The sequence below is a fragment of the Nycticebus coucang genome, chromosome 8, assembly GCF_027406575.1.
Source record: "Nycticebus coucang isolate mNycCou1 chromosome 8, mNycCou1.pri, whole genome shotgun sequence".
Classification (NCBI taxonomy): domain Eukaryota; kingdom Metazoa; phylum Chordata; class Mammalia; order Primates; family Lorisidae; genus Nycticebus; species Nycticebus coucang.
The window spans coordinates 135,196,037-135,212,980 of NC_069787.1; the positions used below are offsets into that span (position 1 = coordinate 135,196,037).

The 16,944-nt window shown below is 45.2% G+C and overlaps 1 protein-coding gene across 1 annotated transcript in view; it reads left to right on the forward strand.

Annotated features, from left to right (window-relative positions):
• The first annotated feature begins 2,321 nt into the window (after positions 1–2,321).
• SEC62 (SEC62 homolog, preprotein translocation factor) overlaps positions 2,322–16,944 on the forward strand; it is a 35,734-nt gene continuing 21,111 nt past the window's right edge. Inside the window, exons 1-3 of the mRNA XM_053600187.1 lie at positions 2,322–2,505; positions 10,488–10,596; positions 11,527–11,632. Of these exons, the coding sequence (XP_053456162.1) occupies positions 2,470–2,505; positions 10,488–10,596; positions 11,527–11,632 (251 nt within the window). The 5' untranslated portion in view covers positions 2,322–2,469. The remainder of the gene's footprint in view (positions 2,506–10,487; positions 10,597–11,526; positions 11,633–16,944) is intronic.

Sequence of the window (16,944 nt, forward strand, 5' to 3'; positions counted from 1 at the left end):
CTTTGGCAAAAGAAACAAAGTGGAGAAGTGTGCCTCACCTGCTCCTTATTTGGGAGGTCAGTAATAGTCAATTGATGGGAGTGAGGCTACATATCTAATGGTAAATAGGAGCAAGCAGTGTCCAGGAGAAACTCTCCATCAAAGTCACACATAGGGTGTTGGGGAGCAGTCTGAGCTATTTTTAAATATTTAATAACAGAGGGACTCAGAAATTTGCCACTTTGGTTTTATGTGTGAACCTTAGCCATAATTCACGTTGCTATACACAACAGGGAGGCACCGGAGGGTTTTAAACCAGGGAGTAGGTGTTCTGGAGTGGGAAGAAAGTAGAGTCAGGGAGAACAATCAGGAGGCTGTTGCAACAGCATTTCACGCAGGTTAATGATAAAGACCTGCACAAGGCAATGGCAGGAAGAATGATGAGGAAGTAAAGAATTCCAAACTGTCAGCTATAGAATCCGTAGGACTGGGGACTAATTGGTAGGAAGGTGTGGTCGGGATACTTTCAAGGTTTCCAGCATGAGTAACTGAGTGAACAATTATGCAGTTATTAGAATTCAAAAATACATTAAAAGGGGCAAGTTTTTCTGGGGAAATGGTGATTTCTGGTTGGATATCCAAAGGAGACATTCAGAAGAAAGCTAGAAATAAATATTTATGAGGATTCTGGAGTTAAGTTGTAAGCGTGATGAAATTCCCCAGAACACACAGAGAAGGGACAGGCAGAAGCTGAGCGTGGCTGCAGGGTGGCCAGGAACATCTGAGATCTGGGTGAAGGGAGAGAAGCCAAAGAGAAGTCAGAAGGAAGGAGGCGATGCCATAAATACCAAGAGGAAAAAGTAGAGAAGTGAATGGAGAATATTGTTGAATGCTGAGTAAGATGCTAGCGGAAGAGAAGTTACTGGATCTGACAATTATTACTAACACATGGATATAGAAAGCGAAGTTTTGTAGTCTACAGCGTGAATGGTAGTGAGAACAAGGAGGCATTAAAGTAAAACTCTTCTGAACAACGTGGTAGAGCAGTTACTTGAGGGGGAGTCACTGGCCACACAAGATTTTCATCCCCTACCATTATCCTAGCCTAACATTTGACATCAAGAGACACTCAGCATCTACTAAATGCAGAAGTATTCTCCAAATCTAACAGCACAAAACAGATTCATCTTTCTGGGTGAGGAGAGAGACTTTAGTAAAATAAAGCCATGTCATATTCTGTATTATGTTTTGGGTATATTAGTAAGAATCATTACTTCTTTCTCTTCCTTTCCCTGACTACACATGCCCAAATTATATATCATAGAAAAGAAAGACTAAATGGCTTATCTGAGACCAGAATTGCATCCAAAAAGAACTTTAGCTACCTTACTTTATTAAAAGATCAGGCATCGGCCGACGTCTGTGGCTCAAAAGAGTAGGGCGCCGGCCCCACATACCGGAGGTTCCGGGTTCAAACCTAGCCCCGGCCAAAAACTGCAAAAAATAAAAAATAAAAATCAGGCATCAAGATGCCACAGTGCCTTAATTACACATTTCACTGCTATTAGATTGAGCACATAATACAGGAAACTCGCAGGATTTTTAAATGGCACAACAAATGTTTACAACGCATTCCGTGAGAAAAGCAGGTTATCGTATTGCAAGTGATCTCAACCTGGGGAATGGGAAATGGACAATGCGAAGGAAATACACACGGTAGGAATAAACACTAAGAGAAAATGGACGTGAATAAAAGAAACCTGAGTGGCAAAATTGGGAGTTTTTCTTTCTTCATCTTACTTTTCTGTATTTTCCCAGTTTTCTACAATCATAAATGCTATAAAAAATCTCCATAAAGCCATGGGAACTACTTACTAGCAACCCACGCCCCTTCTGCTTGGCCCAGGTGGCCCTGAAATGACAGGTTGTGACCGCCGCAGGTGCCGGGACTCAGGCAGCCCGCAGCCCTCTGCGCCGGCGGCTCAGGCCGCGCTGCACCTGCCGGGCCCCCCAGACCCGCGGATTCCCAAGGGGAGTCGCGAAGAGCGCCGTGAGGACGGGGCGGGGGAGCCCACGCTCGTCTGGGCAAGGCAGCCGGCTCAAACGCGGGCTCCGCCGCCCACCTCCTGTCCTCACGGTCCGAATGACACGTCCCGCCATTAACCGCGGCGGGCCGGGCCGTCACGGGACCCGCGGCGGGTGGGGACTCCGGGCGCTGCCGCTCCCAGCGCGAGCGGGGCTGAAGGGCGGGGCCCGCTCTGGATTTGAATGGCTTCGCAGGTGATGCAGACGCTCCGCCAGGCTTGAGAAGCTGACCCACTTCGCGCTCCCTCCGGCCCGGGCGAGCGACCCACGCTGACCGCGGGCGCGGGGCGAGGGACCAGGCCGAGCGAGGCCGGCGGGCGCCCGCGCGTTACATAACGGGCCGCGCGCTCTCGCGAGACTTCGCTCCCCCTGTCACGTCAGAGGGAACCGGGCGGAGCGGCCAACATGGCGGAGCGCAGGCGACACAAGAAGCGGATCCAGGTAGCAAAGCCGAGCCCCGGGTTAGGGGTTTCAGCGCGGTCCAAAGTGGAAAAGGCGGGGAAAGCCTCCCGGATGGGCGCGCGGGGCGCGGGCGGGGCGGGCCGGGGTCCCGCCGCGAGGCTGCCGGGTCGTCGTGAGGGGCCCGCGGGGGGGCGGTGTGGCCGCGGCGGACACCCAGGCCGAGGCTGCGGGGCCGCGGCGTGCAGCAGGGAGGCGCCGCGCTCGGCATCGGCCCCGGCCCCGGCCCCGGGCCTGAGCCGGAGGTCGGCCCCTCCCGGTGCAGGCGCTGGCCCTCCGCCCAGCCCAGCCTCTGTCCCGGCCGTCCCTGAATGGGGCCGCGGTGATGGGGATAGCGGGAGGCGGAGGACTGGCCTGAGGCAGCCGGTCCTTTGTGTGCAGGGACGGTGGCGGGGGAGCGTCTGGCTCTGCTGGTGCAGATGTCGGGCCGCGCCGCCGCCTCCCGGGCGCTGTCGGTGCAGCGCGGGGCGCGGCGTAAACAACCCCGGCCCCTGTGGCTGCGGCGGGGCGGCGGGGCCCGGAGCTTCCCGGCCAGCGTGTCACTCCCCTCACTTGCACCACCCGTCCCTCGGAACGTGTGCATGGCACTTGTGCGTGCCTTCCTAGCAGCTTTCCACCCATGTTTGTTACTTGCCAAGAAGGTTAAATATGTGGAACATCTCGGAATCCGGATGTTTTTCAGTTGTCTCATCAGCTCACGTGCTGAGAAGCCTAAGGTGTTATAAATTGGGAAACACGAATCGTTAACATGCTAATCACAAGTGGTTGTCGGTACCTTGAATGACTTTTTGTCTTCTATTTCATCCCTCCATCTTTTTTAAGGTTTACCGATTTCTGGGCCTACAGGTGTTTTGAGTGGTGCAAGTTAAAATTTTCCTGGAAACTTTTAAGTACTGTGAAAAAGATAGACATAATCAGTAAATTTGGAGTTTTGGAATTTGGTAGGAATAAGAAAGTTCTGAACAGGGTAGAGAATGGAATTAGCAAAAGGCAAATTCCAAATTCAGATGGGTCAGGTCTGGGCTTAAGTTCAGTAGAAGTTGTTTCTAATTATACTATTCCTAATCTTTTAAGATTTAGTGTTATCCTGACATGGATATACAATATTTTGTTAGAATTTGTATTGGAATTGTCAGATTTGTGCTTACTGAAGACCTTACAGTTACACTTGACAGTATGTCCTTTCATATGCATTGTTCTAGAGTTTCAACTGCTTAATGTTGTAAAGGTGGTATAATTCGCTGTTTGAATAGCTACTCTCATTTCAGTTGTGATATTCTATTAAACAGATAGGTAAAGAGTACTGTATGGTACTGTCCTGACAGTGACACAACACTAAATGTGAGCCCCATAGTTTGTTTATACCCCAGCTCTACCAGCTGTTAGCTGAGTAACTTTGAGCAAGTTACATTTTATCTCAATTACTGCATTTATAAGAAGAGATATTTATCTTAAAAAAAAAAAGAAAACAAAACCTTCAGGGATGTGGGATTGCTGTGAAAATAATAGGTAAGTCTATGACTTATGTAAAGTTATAAAAGATATTAAAAATGCTTGGCACACAAGCCGTCCTTCATCCCCGCCTTGCCCTGGATGAAGGATTTAGGTTGGATTGTTATTTTGGTTTTTGTTAAGCTGAAGGTTTTTGTCATGCTGAAGAAAGATTAACAGCAAATAAACCATTAGGTTGTGAGTTATATAAAGTATAGCCATTTACTTTCTATTCTTTATTCGAGGCTTAATTGATAAACATTAGCAAGTTTTCTACATGGCTATATAGAGTGTGGGAGATCTTAGAGTTATATCTTTCCAGAGAATCAGAAACTCTGTAATATTGGTATCACTTACGATAAAAAGATAAAATGCAATGAAAAGTTGAGAGTTTAAGTGACAGAAAAGATTCCACTATAGAACTTTTAGGCAAAAAGGGCTGCAATATCAACTGAGCTGTCTACTTGTTACTTAATGTTTCATGCTTAGGAAAGATCTCTATGGTTAGTGGATTCAGTGACCTTGAACTGTAATTTGTAAATTGGGCAGAAATGTTTGATACAATTGAGTAAGTTAAAGGTGTAAAAAAAAAAAGTACGTGTGTGTATATACGTGTGTGTATATACATGTGTATACATGTATGTGCGTATATGCGTGTATGTACATATACGTGTGTATACACATATAGCTAATTTATGCTTTTTGCAGTGCTGCAAAATTTCAGATTCTGGTGTCCCATCAAAGTTTAAAGGAAGAGAATTATTGTCATATTCCCTTTTTGAACTCACATTACTGATAACTGAAAACCAGAAGTGAACTACATGTTCATTGACATTATATTATAAAAATGTTAATGAGTGAGATTCTCAGATTGTTCTCGATCCAAATTGATGAAACATTTGAAAATAGTTTTAAGTTATTTAATAAATGCAGTTATATACGTTTTTGAGGACATGGGTAACTTCACATATGTTAACAAAGTGCTTACTCTGGAAGCATTGATCTGGAATCATGGTGTCATGAAATTCTACAGTAGACTTTGTTTGGAATCCTTTTTCACAAATTCATTCTTAGATAAAAGCAGAATAGTGGGCTCAGAGCTCACTGACCTCACTCAGTACCCTCATTTTACAGGTCCAGTGAGGTTTATGGGACTCGACCTAAGATTACTAATCAAGATAGTAAAACCAAATTTAGGTCTTTTAATTTTAAATTGAATACTCTTTTTCACCTCACCATTGATAAACATAAGTTGCTCTGAAAGACTTTAATTCTGAAATTTTATATTAGATTGTACTTAGACTTGTCCCTGCTAGAGAGAATCATCTCCTTTAGTACTTTGATTATGTGTAAAATATCCACTGGAGTTTTGAGACGTTTAAATGACTTACTAGTTCTTAGGACTTTTATAACCTCCATCAGTTATTTTTGTTGCACCCATCTGTCTCTCTGGCAATGAAATCCTAATATATCATGGGTTCATGTGCTAGATGTTAGGAAAGGGAGGAAAAGAAAAAAGTTACAGCTCTAAAGCCAGACACAGGTCTGAGTCTCAGAACATTCTGAAGAAAAGGGAGAGAACCAAGGAAGCCAGTCCTAAGTCTGAAAACTCCCCCCAGGAGGTTTACTGAAAGGGTTTCCAGTTACCCACCTACCTACTGCAAAATGGGGAATACTGTCAGAGTGACTTGGAGTGGTATAGAAGGGCACTGCTGTAGTCAAGATGCAGACTCTGGTAAAGCTAGTAGCAGGCTGTGTGACTGGGAAGAAATGATTCATCTGAGATCCCACCAGCTTTCAGATTTTATTCTATTAACCTACTGTTTGCAGCTTCACAAATACATTATACTGATTGTATAAAGGTACAAATTCACAATTAACAAGGCTTTTTCTTTTTTGCTCAATTCACTGTTGATAGGCCAGCTACGCTTATATCAGAAATTTTATAAGATCGAAGCTTGTGGCATCCTTACTTTTGATCAATTATTTTTTCTCAAAAAGGTTAAGTATGGGCAGAGATAATGGAATGTTTATCTCTGTTTCATTATAGAATTCAAGTGTTGATGTATTTTAAGTAAAAATATAAGAGCGTTCTTACCAAACTTTCAATTTAAATAATGTTAGATTGCTCATTGCAGGAACCAGCTTCTTGGTATTTTTTTTTATTTTTCTTTTTTGAGACAGAGCCTCAAGCTGTCACCCTGGGTAGGGTGCAATGGCATCACAGCTCACAACAACCTCAAACTCCTGGGCTCAAGCAGTTCTCTTGCCTCCGCCTCCCAAGTAGCTGGGACCACAGGCGCCCGCCACAACACCCGGCTATTTTTTGGTTGCAGCCATCATTGTTGTTTGGTGGGCCCGGGCTGGATTCGAACCTGCCAGCTTAGGTGTATGTGGCTGGCAACTTAGCCGCTTGAGCCACAGGCGCCCAACCAGCTTCTTGGTATTTTGATGCAAAGAAAGGGATCCTGCCTATACTCCTAAACTTGCTGGCTTTTAGCTTCCTTTCTAAGAAAGGTGTGCTCATTCATTTGTTTGAAGACTGATGGGTTGTTTTCTGTTTATTGGTTGGTGCTGCTGTTCCCAGAAAGCCTTCACTTGTTAGAAACCTTCCAGAAAAGTTATAAAAATATCCTGTTTACATCACAAGGAAACAAGCAGGACAGCACTGTAGTCCAGGGTATGAACAAAAAGCAGATGAGACTGTTTCACACCTCCCGGGCTGCAGAGGGGAGCAGTGTGGGGAAGGTCCATGCAGGCCCTTCTGTCTAACTGGGCTCAGGGTTCCTGTTCTGAAGGCAGTCCTCTACAACAGTCTTTCTTTTTGCCTCCAAAGCCCCAGCAGATGGAACAAATTATATTATTGTCATTAAAGACGGTGTACAATATGGATACCTTATTATAAGTTACTGATACTTTAAGAAAGTATCAATGGACAAGTTTGGTGAACTTGAAAGTCAGTTGTTAAAATGAGATTTAAGGCTGGGCGTGGTGGCTCATGCCTGTAATCCCAGCACTCTGGGAGGCCGAGGCCAGTTGATTGCCTGATCTTACAAGTTCGAGAACAGCCTGAGCAAGAGTGAGACTCCATCTCTAAAAATAGCTGGGTATTGTGGCAGGTGCCTGTAGTCCCTGCTACTCAGGAGGCTGAGGCATAAAGGATGACTTGGGCCAAAGAGTTTGAGGTTACTGTGAGCTATGACACCAGGGCACTCTGATAAGGGTGACAAAGTGAGACTCTGTCTCAAAAAATAATAAATAAATAAAATGAGATTTAAAATTGTTGTGCATGCATATAGTATCAGATTCCCTGCTGCATAATATGGAATGAACTTTTCAGTTTTTTGTGTATGCTCATATTGTATCAGATTTTACATGGGATGCCTCTGTAAGCCGTCAGCAGAGGAGTGCATTTGTGTTTCTGTTCAGTGACTTGTATAACTGAGTGTATGAGTGTGTGTCATGCTTAAAATTGACAGTTGTTCTCCAGAATCTCCTTCCTCACAAATTTCCTCTTATTGAAAAATTGTTTTTCATTGAAGTTAGAAATCTGACATCTTTTCCTAGACATTTCACTCATCCTTTACTGAGTCCTATCTGTTCTACATTTGAAATGTTTCAGTATCTAGGGCAGCGCCTGTGGCTCAGTGAGTAGGGCGCCGTCCCCAACCAAACTGCAACAAAAATAGCCAGCCATTGTGGCGGGCACCTGTAGTCCCAGCTACTTGGGAGGCAGAGGCAAGAGAATTGCCTGAGTCCAAGAGCTGGAGGTTGCTGTGAGCTGTGATGCCACTGCCCTCTAAGGAGGGCGACGAAACGAAACTTTGTTTTTAAAAAAGAAAAAGAAATGTTTCAGCATCTAAACTTCTCCCCATCCCTAGTCCAGTGTCCTCCCAGTTCACTTGCATATTTCAGGACTCTGCTAATCAGTGCTCTTGTCTCAGACCTTGTTTTTTTCAGTTCATCCTATGTACAGCCACCAAAACAACATCTAAATCGTTTTTCTAATTATGTCATTCTATTCAAAACCTACTAACAGTCTTTCTGGTACGTATGGAGTAAAGTCAGAATTTCTCCACCTACCTTGCAGGCTCTTTATCTCTGCTGTATTCTACTTAACCGTACTTTACATCCTAGCACTTCTGATCTTGCCTCTCCTAGAGCCAGATTTTCAGCCACAGTGTTTACACTCCTCATTCAGTTTACTCAAAACTTCTTCGTCTTTCAGAATCCAGCTTCCTCGTCCAAGAGGTCTTTTCTGGCTGTTCCATCCACATTGATAACCTCAGTCCTACTTTATGAACTTCTAAAATATTTTTTCTACCACTCCTTTTGGAAAATAACAATTGCTGCTTTTGATAGTTATGTAGCAAAGTGTATGAAGCTGGAGCTGTCAGGTGGGCTCAGTGGCCAAGTACAAGCTTTAGTATCATGCTTAACCAATCTTTGTATTCACTGTAACATCCAGAGATTATAGGGTAAGCATTCTGTAAGTGTGTATTTGAACAGTTTACAGTTATTCAGACTTCTCCCCCACAATTTATAAATAAGCATATCCCAGTAACAAGTTATGAGTTAATTACATAAGTTTTAAATTGACAACAGATGTGTGAGGAAAAAATTGAGCATATATGGAAGTGATTGTAAGCTAGAATTGATTTCTATAAACCACATATAGTATTTTCAACTATTTATGGTATTACATTTTCAGGTATATAAATCCATAGACAAAGTATTTACTAATAGATAAGGGTCCTAGAAGTCAGTATATTTATACAAAAATATTTTCATTTAACATATATGATACCAAGACATATTAACATACTTTATTTAGCATGGTTTCAAAAATTTTGATAAGGAATTTTCACCTTTTACTACTTAGAAAGTATATTTTGTAGTTAGGCCTCATTAAATCATTATGAACTTTGTTGATGTTAATGAATTTGGAGTGTTAAATTTTAAACTTGGAATTCTTTAAGACTTTTTGTGGTATATATTTTTATATATAAAATATAAAGGTTTCTATTTCATAAATACTTGGTTTGTGCTTTTAATTTTTATTGCCACAAACAGTCCACAGCTGGTCGTATCAGACTGTAAGAATCACGCACTGTTAATTGGGCCACTGAAAGCAAAATAGTCTGGAACCAGGGAGAGGAAGAATGGGAGCCGGAGCTGTCAGGTGGGCTCCACGGCCAAGTACAAGCTTTAGCCTCCTCATGTAACAAATCACTCCTTTTGTTTGTTGATTATTCCTTATTTTCTTCCAAAATAACTGAATTCAAACTTACCTGAAATTTAGAAAAATTTGACATAAACATAGATAATTTAGGTAGATTATTTTTTCTATTTTGCATATTAGAATTTATTGCTTAAAATCACTTAAGCATAATTCTTCTCAGCATCCTAGATTCTTACAGATAATTCTTTGCTAATATTTGACATTTTATTCTTTATAGACACAGACCTTCTTGGAGTCATTCACATTTAGATTATGTACACAGCTGGAAATGCTGAGAGTTCTATGCATTGTGCTTAAGCATGTAATTAAAAACAGTGCTTAAATGTAGTGCATTTGTCAAATAGCTTACAGCAATAAGACACTTTTAAAAGTTTATAATAAAATGTGTACAAATGTAGACTGCCTTCATTTTCTTCAGTACATAGGTGGGGAGAATAAGTTACACATGGAGAATTGTCGAATTTAGGAAGTTCAGAATGAAATAGAATAAAGGGAAAATGGGGCAGGATGAGCAATGAAAAAGTAATGGGAAATTGGGAAAGGTCTAGAAGAAACCAGGGGACAACGAAAGCACCCTTCCCAAAGCTGCCTTGTCAGTTTACTCCATCAGTCACTTCTTCACCTTAGATGGTAGTTTCTCTGTTTTTGCATGTTTTTATTTTTGCCTCACCCTTACTGGGAAAAAGAACCACAAAGTGGGAAGTGAGGCCCAGACAGTATCTGCAGCCACCAGGGAAGAGAAGGGACACTGTAAACATCTCAGGGCTCGCCTGGCTCACCAGCTGGGGCAGCCTGTCCTGGCTGGTTTTGAACTCCCTATGTGGCTCACTGTCTAGGACCCACATCTCAATTGTTATTTCAACTTTCATGGTACCTGTTCCTATTTACTTTGACATTTGGGCACTCATTATTGGCAACATGTTGTCTTTTTAATTATTCTCTTGTGGACTGTAAAGAGTCTGTACAAGAGCGAAGGTGAACTGATACAAAATAGTTGCCACACTGGAGAAACAACTCAGATGCCTGATGGTGGAGGACAAGAATCGCCTCCTTAACTTGTATTTGAAAAACATAATTTAAGTCTCCATTTGGTCTTTTCTGTACACTACCAGGTCTGCTAAGCAAGGCCTCTATTCCACTCAAAACCAGAACAGATTTGTAAGTTATTCTTCCGCACACGGGTTTCTCAGGTGGAGAAGAATTGCACTAAAGCAGTGCCTTTGTGTTGCAGGAAGTTGGTGAACCGTCTAAGGAAGAGAAGGCCGTAGCCAAGTATCTTCGATTCAACTGTCCGACGAAATCCACCAACATGATGGGTCACCGCGTGGACTACTTTATAGGTAGGGCTGTGTCAGTACGGTCATATTAGTGTGCATGTCTTAGACATTTCCTAAATTTGGGGTGTTGTACAAGTTTTTAAAATGCTTTCCAAGTATGATTCTTGAAGCTGGTGACATGCCAGTTAATTATTCTGTTCTTCTTTTTATGAATGAGAATGTCTATAATAAAAGATAAAGTGCTTTCTAACAGTATATTCTAGAAGTTTTAAAAATAGGATTTATTTTCAGTGTACTGCCTTTTGTTTACCTAGTACATGTACTTGAAACTAATTGAGAGCTTTGGTTCTGTACATTATCTAAACAACACCATACTATGGCCTGATATCTTTATGATATAGCCCTGTAGCTGATAAATAGTGGTTGAATTTTCCTGTTTCATAAATTAAAATTGAATTGCCAATATAGAAAAAAAATCCTTTATCTTCTCTTTCTTTAGTGTTATTAATGATTTTGGCGTTCATTAAAAGTTTAGAAAAAAGACATGGTCATCTCCTTGTATATAATATATTTAGTTACTTCTCGTGAAAGCAGTAAATTGTTTCTGGAGTATATTTTTCAGCAGGTTACAGTAAACCTTGATGAGAATTTTTATGGTTAGAGGTTGAAGATTTTTGATTTATCCTATATTTGATTATGATTAGTTAATAAGAAATATAAATATGTTGAATTTTTGAACACTTTCTCATGATTTTGTCTTGCTTTAATTAGTATTTCTGAATGCCTTTAACTTCCCAGTATTACTTGAAAAAGGTAATGTATTTCACAAGTTGAGGTTATGAGGAGCTGTTACCATGATCATATCAGACTTAATTTTCTGTTAAGGTAGATTTTCTTCTCTGCCAGAATCTTGAAATTTTATAAAATATTATCATTGAGACAGACATAAATCGCCATGTTTACTAAATTAAAAATAATGAATTTCTTCTTTAGCTTCAAAAGCAGTGGATTGCCTTCTGGATTCAAAGTGGGCAAAGGCCAAGAAAGGAGAGGAAGCTTTGTTCACAACCCGGGAGTCTGTGGTTGACTACTGCAACAGGTAGTGTGCTTGTCAGTCTGCTGTTGAACTGCTGCAGCAGACAGTGTGCTTGTCAGTCTGCGGTTGAACTGCTGCAGCAGACAGTGTGCTTGTCAGTCTGCGGTTGAACTGCTGCAGCAGACAGTGTGCTTGTCGGTCTGGGGGTGAACTGCTGCAGCAGACAGTGTGCTTGTCAGTCTGTGGTTGAACTGCTGCAGCAGACAGTGTGCTTGTCAGTCTGCGGTTGAACTGCTGCAGCAGACAGTGTGCTTGTCAGTCTGGGGGTGAACTGCTGCAGCAGACAGTGTGCTTGTCAGTCTGTGGTTGAACTGCTGCAGCAGACAGTGTGCTTGTCAGTCTGCGGTTGAACTGCTGCAGCAGACAGTGTGCTTGTCGGTCTGGGGGTGAACTGCTGCAGCAGACAGTGTGCTTGTCGGTCTGGGGGTGAACTGCTGCAGCAGACAGTGTGCTTGTCGGTCTGCGGTTGAACTGCTGCAGCAGACAGTGTGCTTGTCGGTCTGCGGTTGAACTGCTGCAGCAGACAGTGTGCTTGTCGGTCTGCGGTTGAACTGCTGCAGCAGACAGTGTGCTTGTCGGTCTGGGGGTGAACTGCTGCAGCAGACAGTGTGCTTGTCGGTCTGCGGTTGAACTGCTGCAGCAGACAGTGTGCTTGTCGGTCTGGGGGTGAACTGCTGCAGCAGACAGTGTGCTTGTCGGTCTAGGGGTGAACTGCTGCAGCAGACAGTGTGCTTGTCGGTCTGCGGTTGAACTGCTGCAGCAGACAGTGTGCTTGTCAGTCTGCGATTGAAATGCTGCAGCAGACAGTGTGCTTGTCAGTCTGCGGTTGAACTGCTGCAGCAGACAGTGTGCTTGTCAGTCTGCGGTTGAACTGCTGCAGCAGACAGTGTGCTTGTCAGTCTGCGGTTGAACTGCTGCAGCAGACAGTGTGCTTGTCAGTCTGCGGTTGAACTGCTGCAGCAGACAGTGTGCTTCTCAGTCTGCGGTTGAACTGCTGCAGCAGACAGTGTGCTTGTCAGTCTGGGGGTGATCTGCTGCAGCAGACAGTGTGCTTGTCAGTCTGCGGTTGAACTGCTGCAGCAGACTGTGCTTGTCAGTTTGCGGTTGAACTGCTGCAGCAGACCTTGTGCTTGTCGGTCTGCGGTTGAACTGCTGCAGCAGACAGTGTGCTTGTCGGTCTGGGGGTGAACTGCTGCAGCAGACAGTGTGCTCGTCGGTCTGGGGGTGAACTGCTGCAGCAGACAGTGTGCTCGTCAGTCTGGGGGTGAACTGCTGCAGCAGACAGTGTGCTTGTCAGTCTGTGGTTGAACTGCTGCAGCAGACAGTGTGCTTGTCGGTCTGGGGGTGAACTGCAGCAGACAGTGTGCTTGTCGGTCTGCGGTTGAACTGCTGCAGCAGACAGTGTGCTTGTCGGTCTGGGGGTGAACTGCTGCAGCAGACAGTGTGCTTGTCAGTCTGGGGGTGAACTGCTGCAGCAGACAGTGTGCTTGTCGGTCTGCGGTTGAACAACTGCAGCAGACAGTGTGCTTGTCGGTCTGGGGGTGAACTGCTGCAGCAGACAGTGTGCTTGTCGGTCTGGGGGTGAACTGCTGCAGCAGACAGTGTGCTTGTCGGTCTGCGGTTGAACTGCTGCAGCAGACAGTGTGCTTGTCGGTCTGGGGGTGAACTGCTGCAGCAGGCAGTGTGCTTGTCAGTCTGGGGGTGAACTGCTGCAGCAGACAGTGTGCTTGTCAGTCTGCGGTTGAACTGCTGCAGCAGACAGTGTGCTTGTCGGTCTGTGGTTGAACTGCTGCAGCAGACAGTGTGCTTGTCGGTCTGCGGTTGAACTGCTGCAGCAGACAGTGTGCTTGTCGGTCTGCGGTTGAACTGCTGCAGCAGACAGTGTGCTTGTCGGTCTGCGGTTGAACTTCTGCAGCAGACAGTGTGCTTGTCGGTCTGTGGTTGAACTGCTGCAGCAGGCAGTGTTCTTGTCAGTCTGGGGGTGAACTGCTGCAGCAGACAGTGTGCTTGTCGGTCTGGGGGTGAACTGCTGCAGCAGACAGTGTGCCTGTCAGTCTGGGGGTGAACTGCTGCAGCAGACAGTGTGCTTGTCGGTCTGTGGTTGAACTGCTGCAGCAGACAGTGTGCTTGTCGGTCTGGGGGTGAACTGCTGCAGCAGACAGTGTGCTTGTCGGTCTGCGGTTGAACTGCTGCAGCAGACAGTGTGCTTGTCGGTCTGGGGGTGAACTGCTGCAGCAGACAGTGTGCTTGTCGGTCTGCGGTTGAACTGCTGCAGCAGACAGTGTGCTTGTCGGTCTGGGGGTGAACTGCTGCAGCAGACAGTGTGCTTGTCGGTCTAGGGGTGAACTGCTGCAGCAGACAGTGTGCTTGTCGGTCTGCGGTTGAACTGCTGCAGCAGACAGTGTGCTTGTCAGTCTGCGATTGAAATGCTGCAGCAGACAGTGTGCTTGTCAGTCTGCGGTTGAACTGCTGCAGCAGACAGTGTGCTTGTCAGTCTGCGGTTGAACTGCTGCAGCAGACAGTGTGCTTGTCAGTCTGCGGTTGAACTGCTGCAGCAGACAGTGTGCTTGTCAGTCTGCGGTTGAACTGCTGCAGCAGACAGTGTGCTTGTCAGTCTGCGGTTGAACTGCTGCAGCAGACAGTGTGCTTGTCAGTCTGGGGGTGAACTGCTGCAGCAGACAGTGTGCTTGTCAGTCTGCGGTTGAACTGCTGCAGCAGACTGTGCTTGTCAGTTTGCGGTTGAACTGCTGCAGCAGACCTTGTGCTTGTCAGTCTGCGGTTGAACTGCTGCAGCAGACAGTGTGCTTGTCGGTCTGGGGGTGAACTGCTGCAGCAGACAGTGTGCTTGTCGGTCTGGGGGTGAACTGCTGCAGCAGACAGTGTGCTTGTCGGTCTGCGGTTGAACTGCTGCAGCAGACAGTGTGCTTGTCGGTCTGGGGGTGAACTGCTGGAGCAGGCAGTGTGCTTGTCGGTCTGCGGTTGAACTGCTGCAGCAGACAGTGTGCTTGTCAGTCTGCGGTTGAACTGCTGCAGCAGACAGTGTGCTTGTCGGTCTGCGGTTGAACTGCTGCAGCAGGCAGTGTACTTGTCGGTCTGGGGGTGAACTGCTGCAGCAGGCAGTGTGCTTGTCAGTCTGGGGGTGAACTGCAGCAGACAGTGTGCTTGTCGGTCTGGGGGTGAACTGCTGCAGCAGACAGTGTGCTTGTCGGTCTGGGGGTGAACTGCTGCAGCAGACAGTGTGATTGTCGGTCTGGGGGTGAACTGCTGCAGCAGACTGTGCTTGTCGGTCTGGGGGTGAACTGCTGCAGCAGACAGTGTGCTTGTCGGTCTGCGGTTGAACTGCTGCAGCAGACAGTGTGCTTGTCGGTCAGTGGTTGAACTGCTGCAGCAGACAGTGTGCTTGTCAGTCTGCGGTTGAACTGCTGCAGCAGACAGTGTGCTTGTCAGTCTGCGGTTGAACTGCTGCAGCAGACAGTGTGCTTGTCAGTCTGCGGTTGAACTGCTGCAGCAGACAGTGTGCTTGTCAGTCTGGGGGTGAACTCCTGCAGCAGACAGTGTGCTTGTCAGTCTGGGGGTGAACTGCTGCAGCAGACAGTGTGCTTGTCGGTCTGGGGGTGAACTGCTGCAGCAGTGTGCTTGTCAGTCTGGGGGTGAACTGCTGCAGCAGGCAGTGTGCTTGTCAGTCTGCGGTTGAACTGCTGCAGCAGACAGTGTGCTTGCAGTCTGGGGGTGAACTGCTGCAGCAGACAGTGTGCTTGTCAGTCTGGGGGTGAACTGCTGCAGCAGGCAGTGTGCTTTTCAGTCTGGGGGTGAACTGCTGCAGCAGACAGTGTGCTTGTCGGTCTGGGGGTGAACTGCTGCAGCAGACAGTGTGCTTGTCAGTCTGCGGTTGAACTGCTGCAGCAGGCAGTGTGCTTGTCAGTCTGGGGGTGAACTGCTGCAGCAGACAGTGTACATTTTTTGTGAAGGATAATATAAATGATTATTTTATTATTCTCCCTAAGGCATTAAATATAGCAATAGTACGGCATAAACATAGTTTTTACATGTAACCTGAATTTCTTTAGTATCTAGGAAATGTGTTTGGTATTAGACTATTAAATTTTTAACTATATATTTTTATGTTCTATTATTTTTTATATATTTACCAGGCCTACTGAAGGAAAAAGTGATAAAAATCACATAGGCTGGGCACAGTGGCTCACACCTGTAATCCTAGCACTCTGGGAGGCCAAGGCAGGTAGATCACCTGAGCTCACAAGTTCAAGACCAGCCAGAGTGAGACCTAATCTCTAAAAATAGCTGGGCTTTGTGGTAAGCACCTGTAGTCCCAGCTACTCAGGAGGCTGAGGAAAGAGAATAGCTTGAGCCCAAGGGTTTGAGGTTGCTATGAGCTGTGGTGCCATGGCATTCTACGAGGGGTAACATAGTGAGACTCTGCCTCAAAATAAATAAATAAAAATCATACACTAGTGCCTGCAGTGAACAAAAAGCCTGCAAATGGTTGGGGGGGGGGTCTTTTTTCCAAAACCCTTGGAGGGATTCCTGTTGTCCCTGTGTGGTGGTGACGGGCAGAGCCGTCAGCCAGACGTCCTCTGCTGTGCTGTTGAGAGTCTCTAGTGTGGTATCATGAGATCCAGATAGCTGCGGCATCTGCCTTGTCCTTTTTTTTTTTTTTTTTGAGGATTTCAAGATAAAGTACAGACAACTCAGTGACACGCTTTTTTTATAGTAGGTACTTTTTCTTTTTTGAAAAAAAGTTTTGATGGTGAGTAGTGTTCCTAAAAGACAAAATCACCTTCTTCTCGGAAATATGCTAGATTTTCTTTCTATTCATATCCTTGATTTATGTAGTACTTGCTAAGTATGTTTATTTTATTTTTTTTTTTTAGACAGAGTCTCACTTTGTTGTCCTGTGTAGAGTGGTGGGGTGTCATAATTCGCAGCAACCTCACCTGGGCTCAAGTGATCCTATTGCCTCAGCCTCCCAAGTAGCTGGGCTTACACCCGCCACAATGCCTAGCTGGGTTTTTTTATTTTGAGTAGAGATGTGGTCTCTTGGACAGGCTGGTCTCGAACTCATGAGCTCAAGCAATTCATCCATCTCAGCCTCCCACAGTGCTAGGATTACAGGCACAAGCCACCATGCCTGCCTCTAAGTGTGTTTCTTAATAGATGTTAACTAAGTTTTGTTTTCATGACACTAAAGTGGAAATTTGAGATTTTAGATTATTTTATGTGTTTGGTAAGGTGGTGCACATGAAACAGCACTCATTTTGTTTAACAACACTTATTTTAGGTGCCTAAAAACCCTC